We start from the raw sequence: 13,246 nt of genomic DNA on the forward strand, positions 1-13,246 counted from the left end.
ATAAAAACGGTAATTGCTCAATCGTTCGAAAAGTGACTACAAGAAATAAACGAATTATTTTTTATCATTATGGGTAAATGGTATGTATCTACAAAAAGTGCATTACATAGTAAAGTTAACTGTATCATCATGTTTCTAATAAAATAAAGTTAAATCAGAAAACTTTGAAAAGTACTTGCTATGTTGAAGTGTTGTTAAATTACAAAAAAATTAAGAAAAAATGTATAGGGAAAAAATAAATAATGGCTAAAAACCTTAACGGATATATTTTTTAATTAATCAACAAAACAATAATTGTTTTAAAATTCAAAGATTTTTATCAGTATTTTGTAAAAAAAACTCTCAATTTAAAATTGCTGGCTGTGGGTGGGGCGATTAGTGAAAAAATGTAATTCATTATTGCTTGTTCCTTGTAAAGCTGGCTCTACACTCGCGCGCGAAGTCGCGCCGTGAATTCACGCCGTGAATATACGCCGCGATCCGCGCGTGAACTGTGTCCATCCACACTCGCAAAGCTTCAGTCTTGTTTGCGACTTTAAACCGCAAACCCTTTGTCGCGGGCCAAAAAACCGACAAAAATCGGGGAATGGGGCGAAGCGCGAATGCGAAGATTGCGAAGGCGTGAACAAGATCCACAGTCGCGTTTCGCGGCCTTCGCGGCCGTTCGCGCCGCGAGTGTAGAGCGTGCTTAAAAAGTAAAATGAAAATGTAAAATCATTTTGTCACATGACAACACCGGCAGATTGTTTTGATTTTTGTCAAAGGTGTCATGCTAAATGTAAAGAAAATTATAGTATATTGTATTTAGTTTATTACGGTGTTTATTGTATATTATCACATCATTGAAAATGCTTAGTAGATTTTCCGATGTTTTACAGACGGCGGCGGACGTGGTATGTTTCTCCAACTATTAACGCACTATTTTTCCAGAGGCATTTGACATATATTTACAACCTTAAATTTATTACACTGTTTAATCTGTGTTCATTATCAACAGTGCCCACTCGATTAGCACTAAGAACTATTTTAAACCATTTTTAATTTTCCACGCTAATTTAAATAAATTGTAAGAAACACAGCAAAAACATGGCCTTATGCAAGATCTATTAATTTTCTTATGCTTTGGGTGGGTCTCGAACCCATGACTTCATCGTTAAAACAAACAAATAAACAGTAAATTAATGAGTATCAAGAAATTATGCTAGCAGATATACTGCTTTAACTTTTTATCTTTTATTCCTATGGTGGTATATTTAGACAGCATCATTTTTTCATCTGTTTATTTATTTACCTTTCATATCACTTAAATTAAATGAAAACTTACAAAAAATAAATATGTTATCAGAATTTAAGAACTATATTTATCAATAAATTGTTTTCCAGTATTCTTTTTTAATAATTCATCCTAGAAATTATAGATAATACATCATGAACCATTTTTTATCGCGTAAATAAAGCTTTTTTTTATCTTCAATACGAGCTAGCTTTACTGAATTGACTCAGATTTTCCCTAAATAATACTGCTAAATTTACTGAACTCATTTTGAGGAAATTATTTTTTTTTGTAACACATCAATATCAATCAAGTCAAATATTCTGGTAACAATAGAGGGTGAATTTTATTTCCAGCTTGCTCCGCCCGCCAGCCGTCTTGTGGATTTCCAGTACCATTGGAAATTAATTCAGAACTTTTACATCAGCGATAGTTCTCCAAAGAATATTCACGTTGAGAACACGAAAATACCACTGCATCTACATCAAATGCTTCAGGTATACCAACAAAACCAACATATTATTTTTTAATATTAGTTTCTAGGTGTGTTAGTATTTTTACTATAAAGAATAACATTTGTTTGTCTGTCCCACCACTCTCAAATCACAATCTATTTCAAGCTTGCAACATCATTGACATTATGAGTTATAGATGTTTGTAATATCCAGACAAAAAAAGGCAAAGGACGCCATATTGCTTGATCAATATTTTTAATTTGTTCAATGAGAAAAATTCTGTTGAAAAAACTCTTCAAGATAAATAAAAATTTTGAAAGATTTTTAATAAAAATGTAATGTGTTATAGGTATCGCAGCGAATCTTGATGCGAACACAGTTCTCACACAGATGCATTGCTTGCATACATCATGTTTTACACTACTTACTATTCGATTTCAGAAAAGAAAATACCAGTGAAAATAAATTCAATTTTCATATTATACAAAGAACACACTGTAAAACTTTTCGAATAACTTTAACGTATAGATAAACTTGCTGTCCCTGCTTAAAACAATGGGTGGTTTTAAAGCGAGACAAAAGGCTGGTTCTCAGTGATGTTTGGCAAGGACATCACTGTTGGAAGTGATCAATACTGAGTGTGTGCTGCATCAACTCTTAACTGTGCAACCTGTACACCAGACCTATCACAGACTTACAAAGAAACTCTTTTTTGACCTTTATGCTTGTTTTATTTTAACTTTTCAGATAATGTTTCCAATGTTGCTAAAATGCATTTAATAATCAACACTATTTATCACAAAATGTGTAGCTGATATTAATTAACTTATAAAACATAAATATATAAAACTACATCTTATGTAATAGGTTTATAAACATTTGTATGGTGCTTTTTACATTAATTCTGCCATATAATCTTTTGGTGTGTTAACCAACCACAAAAATCAAAACTTGTGTACAAACATTACGTAAGTGATTTTGTTTTATATATTTACCTAGATTATATTAAATAGTAATACAAAAGTGGGCGTATTGCTAGATGATAATATATTCCAAACATCCGGTTTTGGATTTAGCCGCGCTCATTACAAAAATCATACCTCGGAATAAATACACAAACATATTTGAGTCGCTCAGCGGAAGAGTGACCGAACCAACAAAAATTCATAATCAGCGAAAAATTCAAATTGTCAAAGATTTTTGTCATATCTATGAAGCCACAGTGGCCTAATTTTAGTTTCACTGATTTCAAAAGATGGCGCTATATAATATTGTTCTTACATTACTAAATTAGTTACTTGTATTTAACCTCTCAGAAAAAGACTTTTATTTACTTTGTGTTCCTTTGCGAACTGTCAAAACGTGAAAATTTTTGTGTTATTCACGAGTTTTGTTAAAAGCTTCATAACTCACGTTTTGGGAAACGTAGCCTCATTCTAAAAAATGTTTTGGAAAGATTATGAAATTCACTATTGTATTGTTTTGTTATATGTAAATATTTGCGTTTCTAAATATAAATTTTCTGAAAACGTCAAAAATATGTAAAAATCGCTGACCATTATTTCAAAGCTGTTAAAAATGTACTTTTTTTCTGAGTATCATAAAGAAATAACACTTTATATATTGAATAAATATAATTAAAAACTATTAATCACCTCAAAATATTAACCGTCCAAACTAAAATATTTTTAATAAATTATTTAGAAACGCAATAAATTATTAACGAACAAGATGACAGATCCAATCGACTTAGATAATGCACGGATACATTCCATAGATATTCTTGAATACAGACGCGTAGCGTTATTCATTATCGATACTCTGTTTTTTAAATCATGGCAATCCGTATACTAGTGATGGAAATAAATCGATTTTTGTAAAATCTCGCGCGTTTACGTGAAAAGACGTTCTAATGTCTTGACCGCTATTATCATATTTACGTCTTTTGACATTCTAATGTTCTGAGTGGTTAACAATCTGATGTTTTCGCTGAATATTAATTTTTGTTGGTGGGACAACTTTTCCTTTAAGCGCCTCATTTATAAACTGTTTACTGTGGTTTAAAGCCAGTGAATCCACCTACATTTCACCGTTTATCGAATATTTTTAAGTGTTTTAGTTAAATAATCATAACATTTATAACTGCTTAAATTCAGGATGTTCAATTACCTACAGAAATTGCCCTAACTTAAACTTATTTGGGGCATTGAGTATTACTGTTCTTGTATGTTGTCTATGGTCTACTGTAAATGCCGATAGTCACAGATATTAAAAAAGAAATTTTTAACATATAAGCAGATATTTAATTATTAGAAAAGAATTTAAAATGACAAGTAGACTTCACAGTACAAAATATTACCTAAAATATTCATTGAGATGAAAACCTACCTAAATAAATTAAAAGTGGGAAATGGAAGGCAGTAAACTTACTTTAAAAAATATTGACTTTCAGTATCTCCTGGACGAAGAGCTGGAGAACCCCACGCAGATGGGGCCATGCCTGGAAGAGTTGGTGAGCGAGAGACTGGGCCTGCCCTCATGCCTGACGGCCCTGGCGCAGGGGGACCGGCCGCCCGGGCTGCGCGGGGCCGTGTTGGCCTGGTATACCGCACTGCTGCGGAGGGTCAAGCTGGTACCCGTTCAGGAGCCAGCGCTGCACGTTCCCATTCAGGTAGTGAGACTGTTTTACTTTAATAGGTGCTTTACTTAACTATAATCCAACTCGTGGGATACATAATAGTTCCAGCGAGAGCTTGTACGTACGTCATCAACGGACGTCCTCTTCATTCTCATGAGTCTTGTATTAAAACGAAAGAGACAGAATATACTAGATTGATGACATCACATACGACCTCTCGCTGGAATTAGTATACCTCTATCGCCGAGGTTCTCACTCCACTCTAGCCAGTGTCAAGTTATTGTTGGCGTGTTTTTACAGGGCGTCCGAGGGTAAAGTGCACTAACTTCGGAAGGTGATTCTACATGATGGTAGAAGTAAACAAGAATAATAACTTTCGAAATTCTGTTGTCTTTTTTCATACTAAAATATATTGAAGAATTTTTTTTTTCCATGCAAACAATTAACTTCTTTACTTGAAAACTACTTTTAAACGTTGAAATTAATTATTTTAGAAGTTCTTGAAAAAGATAAAACTCCCAATATCTTACAAAACACGCAAGATCACCCAACTGAAAATTAACGGACAAATTGATGGAAGATATAGTACAGGAAAATGTTTAACCTCATGGTTTGAAAACCTATGTGATTGGTACGAGCACATTTCCGCTTAAGTTATTTAGGCTGCAGCCTGCAGGTTGGAATTAGCAGGAACTGAATATAAGATTTTAATTTAATTTTTATAATTTTTATTTTTAATTATTTTTTTCGTGTTGTTGAGTTATTGAGTCGTGGTTCCTTCACTACATTTGTAATCCTTATTCAAACGTGAATTCATAATTAACTAAAGGCATAAAATATTATGTATGCAAATTAACAGTATTGATTGTTAATTTATTGAGGAATTATAAGTTTTGGAGAAATGAGATGAGTTGACCAGTGAAAATATAAGGACCTTCTGTCATCAAATAAATTGGTACATTGGCACTCGTTGTCGAACACAATCCATTCTATCAACGTTTGGTGGAAATCACGCACACATACTGACATATACGCATTTCTCTGAAATTCTACCACATTACAGCAATTAATATACGCAATGAAGGTCGGTCTTATCCAATCGGGGGTTGACTCCAGTTCCTGGTGAGGAGGGTTCAATCCTCAGTGAAACCATTTTATTATTTTAGTTTTAAATTACATTTGAAAATCGATGTATTATAGTAAAACTTTGTTTTTTTTTCCTTTTTTTTGCGCCATCTGATTCTATTTTCATCAGAACTGGCTTGTTTTTTTCGCAAAATGATTTATTTGTAAATTGTACCGTCTTGCCAGATAATGTATTTATAAAAATAGTTTATACATAGTTATATAGTATATAATTTACCATAAATATGTAGTTTCCCCAGAATAGCTCTTCAGAGAATATAATTCTAATATTTTTTTATTTTTTTCATTTATTACATTACATTAGATACATGTATATAGCAAAAATGACAAGATAATAATATTGCAATAACTGTGTAAGTATATTAAAAATATGTACAAGTGTTATTATGATTGTACAATTGTAGGTCGATATTAGTTCCTAGCTAGGCAGATTGCCCGTTCTAAGGAACCAAATGCTGTTAAAATTGCAAAAAATTTATTCTGTAAAATTAAAGTGTTGTTTTTTATTTTTATTTTTTTGAATATATGTTCATTCAAATATCAAATTATATTCAGAGAAATGATTTTTTAAACTGATGAAGAGATTAATCAAACTGCAATGTACTTACCCCAGCACATATATAACGTTTACATGCACCATATATTATTTAACTACATATTAACAAATTACTACTTTAATGTACACTCTTCCCTGCAAAAGAGAATGCTTCGAATGGAAGAGTATTATAAAATTTGAGATGTAAAAAAACTGTAATTTTGAACTTATTTTGTATGTGCCTAAAAGTTTCAAATAAAAATATAATATATATGTCTATTAGCACAGTGTTCTGCAAAGTGTGTCCCGCTCCAGAGTGGTTGTACCATGGTCATTAGTTGGTGTTGAATGCGAGCAATATATTATGGCAGTGAGGCGCTTCGTTGCGAGAGGATTGTGTGACAATGTAACATTGCGACGCTGCACCCAGTTAATCGTCATTCATTAGCGCTAGTTTGTGATTGTGTCAACGCGAACCTAATTGACTTTTTTAATTACAAATCAATAGCCCATACTACGTGTATATAATGGATAAATTCGTTAAACGTACCGCAAGTTTGTCAAGTGTAACTGATGAGTCAACGAAGAAAAAAACCTAAGCTTGTTTATCGAAAATATGATGAGAGCTATGTAAGTTATGGCTTTATATATTGCGGAGACAAATCATGCTCAATCCCAAAAGGTGGAGAAACTTTGATTAGTAATTCGATGGTGCCCAGTAAAATTTTATGACATTTAACTACTTAATTTAAACATCCATCGGTGGCTCAAAAAGACAAAGCCTTTTTTCAACGCATGAAAGACCAGTCTTAAAAATAGGTAACTCTCATGAGTTTGTCTTTCAAAACATCAAACAAAGCGCAAAAAGCAAGCTACGTGATCGCTAATATGCTAGTTAAATCCAAGAAGCCTTATTCTCTCGCTGAAACTTTAATTTTACCTGTCTGCAAAGAAGTTGTCAAGATTATGATTAGCCAGCAAGCCGCTAAGGAAATCTAAAAAATACCTGCGTCAGCAGGTACGATCTCACGTGGCATTAATGATATTTCTAGCGACATTGAATCAACATTAATTGAAAAATTAAGGCTTAGTGGAGTTTTTGCGCTACAAGTCGACGAGTCTACTGATATCAGTGGTCACGCGGATCTCATGTCAAATGTGAGGTAAAAGCAAAAATATAAAAGGAGAACGAGATATGCTATGTTAGCCGCCGGACCGTAGGCAGAGTACTACCTAATTTGGGTACTTTGAATGCTATCGGGACGTGTACGCACAGAAATCTGTTCTATGTATTAGTGCGGATACCTTAGCGTAAGCGAAGGTGTGCAGTAGTATTGGTGAACAAAACCGGCGACACTGGGCAAAACAATTCCACACAGTATGAACTGCTCATAGCACATCTTGTTCTTCTAATATCTTTGGATAAAAGGTAAAAGAGGACTTATTATTTTGTCTGCCACTATCTGGTTATACGACTGGAGAAGAAATATTCAAACCAACAAAGCAGTACTTCAGTGAGCATCATTTTTGAATGGCACAACTTCATAAGCATTTGCACAGACGGAGCAGCAGCTATGACGGGAAGAATTAGGGGATTTATAACCAGGGCTTCTGAAAAAAAACCTAGTATTAATGACGAAGTCTCTTGTGTCGAAGTATCTGCCTGATGGATTGTTGCCTGTCCTATAAGAAGTAGTTAAATTTGTCAATTACATCAAGTCGCGACCGCTGAACTCTCGTCTGTTTAATGCAGTGTGTCAGGAAAGTACAATGACATTCTCGCGGAAAGGTGCTTTCTCGGATTTACAAGCTATAAAATGAGACCCAGGGTTCAGATTTTGCTTCTATGTTTAAAAAAGAAGAATGGGTAGCGAAACTTGCATATCTGGTGGGCATCATAAGCTCGACAAAAAAAAGCAAGATAGGAATTCTAATATTTTAACGTCATCGGAAAAGATTGAAAGCTTTCGCGCTAATTTGGTGTTATGGATCAGCCACACTACCAATGGTAGTAATGAAATGTTCCCAAATGTCATGGCTGCCGAATCAGAAAAAAAGGTGCAGGCTTTGATAGTAAAGTGAGCTATTAGCAGAAAAAATAAACTAAATAATAAATATTTTTCTAAATATGACCTGCAACCTATGGACTGGGTAAGAAATCCATTCTCAGATAGCATTTCCCTTGGACACTTACCGATAAACGAGCAGGAAGAATTTATGGAGCTGAAAACTGATCGGACATTAAAACTAAAATTTTCTGAAAACAGAGCTAGCGCATTTCTGGCTGCATAAAAAAATGATTATCCAGTGCTCTCAAAGCATGCTATTACAATTCTCTTATCATTTGCCACGACCTGGGGTTTTCAACTCTCACTACGATTAAATCAAAAACAAGAGGACGACCGACGAAGAGATGAGAGTAGCACTATCAACGATTGCTCCAAATTTTGATCGCCTGTGGTCAGTTAAGCACGCTCACATTTCTCATTAAATATCTCTTCATATTATATTGATTTTAATAATAAATATTTGCTGAAAGCTGAACACTGTATTAGCATGTAGCCATGTCTATCAAATTGGCATGAATTTAAAAAATTCAATGACATTTCCATAATATATGTTACTCTATCCATTTATTTTTCAGTGTTTTGGCAAATGGTCAGTTTTGCATTGAAATAACATTAATGTGAATAATATAATCACAAAACAACCAGAACACAAACATTATAATATTGTGATTACATATTTCATTCACGATTAAACCATGGAAGTAAGATAAGGAGAACAGGAATAATAATGCTGCATTACTGTACTATTTGTAGCTGTTTAATCAGTGCTCTTATTTCTTTGCAAATTTTATGCTGTGATGACAATGCAAAGCATTGTTATTCATTTGTTTTAAGAGTTTTAATTCTCATTAGTTATCAAAATATAACAGAACAAGACACAGAAAAATAAAAAGATAACGGTCACATCTAGGAATTGAACCCAGGAGTGGTTTAAGACACCTGTCCCGGTAAGACAAGAGATCCTGGGTTCAATTCCTAGTTGTGACTGTTATACTTTTATTTTTCTGTGTCTCTTCCGTTTCATTTTTCGTTTAGATTTATTAGTATTCTCTTCTTTAATGATTTATTTATTTATTTATTCACGCCATAAAGGCTTTTACATGAATACATTGTTGTTAATAATACAGTTGTTCAGGAGTGCAATAATTCTTGTTATAAGTGTGAGTATATTAAATAACATAATAACCCGAGTATGAACAATATAAGCAGGTAGAATAAAAATTAAAAATAGATAGTTCTGTTATACAAAGGAGTTCAATAATTATATATATTAACAATAGTACAAGATAAGTATTTAAAGTAATACATATGAAAGTATGTAGTTATATAGCAATATGTATTAAGTATGAGTTTTATTTCCTCTCATTGAAACATTCTTTCATCTCAGGAACAGCATATATTGGTCACACCCTATCTATCCTATCCATATAATAATGCATGTTTAAAAATTATATTTGCAATAACTGTTTTTAAGATACGCAACAGATGATAATGTAAAAAGATACGTTAAAAAATATGGGGGGGCACTAGATTTTTTTTAAACTCAAAGTGGGGGGTGGTCGAAATAAGTTTGAGAACCTGCGCTCTAGACCTTGATTGTTTATTTTATTTATTTATAAAACCTTTAAATGAGGGATAAACAATGATATTTATAGGTGGATTAATTGGCTTTAAACCACAGTAAGCAAATTATATGTTTCGGTATTAATATTCAGAGTTATGTTTTTATAAATGAGCGCGGGTGTATCCAAAACCGAATGCCCGGAATCTTCCATCGCTCAAGGCTTTTTTTTTTTTTTTGTTAATACGACATCGCTCGATTGGTTTAACATACCTCCATTAATAATATTTGATGTGTTCAATTTCAGAAACTTCTCATTTCATGTCAAAATAACCACGCATCCCCTACAGAAAAGGAAGAGGTGGAACTCCTCCTGACGCTGTGTGGTCTGGTTCGCAAGCAGCCAGAGCTGGCGTACTACTTCCTGCCAAGGAACAGCTCAGACGACGTGTTCTATCCATCAATGCCTGTGTGCCCAATGAAGAAGCCAAAGAAAAACAAACTGTTTGACTACGACACCTTGCCAGTCCCGCCCAAGAAGGTCTACTCGCTCGTCTCCCAACCTTCGGCCGAACTCCCAAAGACTTCCTTGCAGAAAGAGTCCATTGAAGAAGACTCCACGTCTTCTACTTATGAAGACGATATGTTAGATAAGAATGGAGAAAATGGACTGCATGATAATGATTCTTTTTTACTCATGGATCTTCTCCTGTCCTATTTGATGAGTGCAGTGAGTATTTTTTGTTATTTTGTAGTTTGGTGTGCATAGTAGTCCTAGAGAGAGGTCGCACATACGTTATTGACGATCGTCCTCTTCCTTCTTACATCTCTTGTATGAAAACGAAAAAGGCAGAAGATACTAGAACGATGATGTCATCTGTGGCTTCTCTCTAGGACTATTTTAGGTATTTCACGATGTTTGATAGCCATCACAATATAATTACCGTAATTAGATAGCGACCACAGACAATATAATTCTCATTCGGAGCCTACCCCATTCACTATCCTAAAATATTATTTTAAAAATAAAAATGTTTGAATGTCAAAATGTTCCCTCACGACAACAGGGTTTTCATCTGACAAAGTACTGTCCTGCGAAAAAGAGCTTTAAAGTATCATTCTTTACAGCCCATTTACTTAGAACAGCGCTTTGTTATAAAAATATAATTGTCCTGTTGAAAAACAATCGAGCTGTCGTGGAAATTACTAGAAATTTTAATGAGCATTTTCAAATATTATTGTTCTTTTCTACAACAGTATCGAATTTAGACATTTCTCCATTTATAAAATAAAAATTAAAAACCCAGTTACGTGTTAAGTATTTTTATTTCAGCAAAACAATAAATAGATAACAGGTTAAATGAATCCTATAATTTCTATACCCGCTATATCCGATTTTTTGACAAAATGATCTGAGTATGACATCTTGTTCACATTTTTGCGAGCAACAAGAGGAGCCTAAAATTGAGTTTCAAAACCCTCCTTATCGCGACCAAAAACCATGTTTAACCCCTCCGACTTTTCGCGAACTTGAAGCTAAGATGTCTTTATTGAAATGTCAATTTCACGAAAACGTTGTGTTATTACCGCCTCACAATCAAAGCTCTATAAATGAAACATTACTGAACGGAGCCGAATAGTAAAAACTGTTTTAGAAAGGTTACAAAATAGGCTTTCAAATTGTTGTATCATAAATAAATATTAACATTTGTAAATATTTAAATTTAGAATGGAAACATGAAAAAATTGTAAAAATGACTCACCTGTAATGTTTTATGTAAAAACGATACTAAAATCACGGATAATGTAAAAAAAAAACACTTATTTCATCGTACAAATGTACAATAAACAATTCTGTCACTTCACTTTTTGACCATTTCATACAAAATATATTTTTAAAAAAATAATTAAACTTGCGAGGCGGGTCGGCACGTCAAACGGCTTTCTTGGCGTCGTTTTACGATTTGGCGGGTAAAATTTGCTTCCACTGAGTAGGTCTTTTTACGGGTTTCTATGGATAACTTTGAATAGAGATGTGAAGCTTCATTCAATACGAATATTCTACTTCTTGTTTTAGGGATGTCACTAGAAGAATAACGGAGTTATGACGATTTTTGTGGAAACACACGCGTTGACGTGTAAACACGCTTATTGTACTTGACTGCTATCGTTATTTTATCGTGTATATCTGCTTACGTTGCTGACCGGTTAAACTGCTAGTGAGAAACCAAATCCGCTATATCATACAGAAAGTTACTATCAAAACCCGCTATATCGGATTCAACGAATCACAAGCAGTTATTTTGCCAAAATACAATATGGCCGCCGCTCTGACGCCACGCTCGTGTGTCAAAATGATCTACGCGTGAGTTTCTAAACCCGCCATGTCGGCTCAGTTGACTTTCAAAATCACGAAGTGAGTATCAAAATCCGCTATATCCATTTTATTTATCGAAATTACTTAATTATTGCTAGACATATATAGAAAAATAAATGCTTTTCGAAATTTTATTACTCCAATTCATTATATAAAAAATTGTAATGCATTTACTTATGTACGCTAGAGATGTGACAGTTTTTTGCGGTTTTCTCCAAATCAATGAAAGTTGATATAGCGGGTATAGAAATTACACGACTCAAATCATTAATGAATAAGGTAAAATTATATTAATAGATGGAATTATACCTTGTATGATATAATACACACAATCCTGGCGGGAACACAGTCTAAAAAGAAAATAGATTCAATTCTAGCCTGTAATTTGTAATTTTTCTAGGACAATCACATAGTTCTCCGGGCATGCGAAGGCGTCATGATAGTAGCTTCCCTCCCTGATGATAAAATAGCCCACCTGATAGTCAGTACCAACATGCTCTCCGAAAGCCTTGTGGAAATATTGATAGACAAATACAAGGCCCTGCCGGCGGACACAGACCCCTGCGATATCGACCAGCTGAATATTACTTGGGGGTAAGAACTAATCAACTTAAATCTATGTACACTCTTCATTGAACTCCCTTTTTAATTCATACATACAGTCAAACTTGTTATAACGAGCACGAGGGGACCGACTAAATTTGCTCCTTATAGCCATTACTCGTTATATCCAAAATAGGTTTATAAGAATTTATATACATAAACCTACATAGTATAAAGCTCTCACAAAACATACATATGCATTATAAATCAAACACGTTAATTTTTTTTAAATATATGTAATATAGGTACTTACCCTAATATACAACGATTAAACTTACAACTACACTAATTATTATATGTAATAAATTGTACAAACACTTAACATTAAACAAAAGTTTTTAATTTACTCTAAATCATTTGTACTAAAAAAATTCATTATCGAGGATTGTTTTAATGTTTTCACTTTAATGTTTCTTATTTTCCCCCTCAAAACACTTAACGCATTAAAAGTTTCATCATCTGGTTCACTGCTACTGAAAAAACTCACTATTATCGCGAATTGAGAGACATTTCCTCTTGTTAGACATGGTTGTGGTTTACTTCTGACTGACTAATCACTAAAGATATGATTTTAATAAACTGTGTACGT

General features: G+C 33.5%; 1 protein-coding gene across 1 annotated transcript in view; it reads left to right on the plus strand.

Annotated features, from left to right (window-relative positions):
- The first annotated feature begins 757 nt into the window (after positions 1-757).
- LOC149417367 (FHF complex subunit HOOK interacting protein 2A-like) overlaps positions 758-13,246 on the plus strand; it is a 33,605-nt gene continuing 21,116 nt past the window's right edge. Inside the window, exons 1-5 of the mRNA XM_089640246.1 lie at positions 758-893; positions 1,630-1,770; positions 4,181-4,399; positions 9,985-10,407; positions 12,455-12,648. Coding sequence (XP_089496372.1) covers positions 849-893; positions 1,630-1,770; positions 4,181-4,399; positions 9,985-10,407; positions 12,455-12,648 — 1,022 coding nt within the window. The 5' untranslated portion in view covers positions 758-848. The remainder of the gene's footprint in view (positions 894-1,629; positions 1,771-4,180; positions 4,400-9,984; positions 10,408-12,454; positions 12,649-13,246) is intronic.

Source organism: Hesperophylax consimilis, chromosome 15 (assembly GCF_061612785.1).
Source record: "Hesperophylax consimilis isolate HC1 chromosome 15, BYU_Hcon_1.0, whole genome shotgun sequence".
NCBI lineage: Eukaryota > Metazoa > Arthropoda > Insecta > Trichoptera > Limnephilidae > Hesperophylax > Hesperophylax consimilis.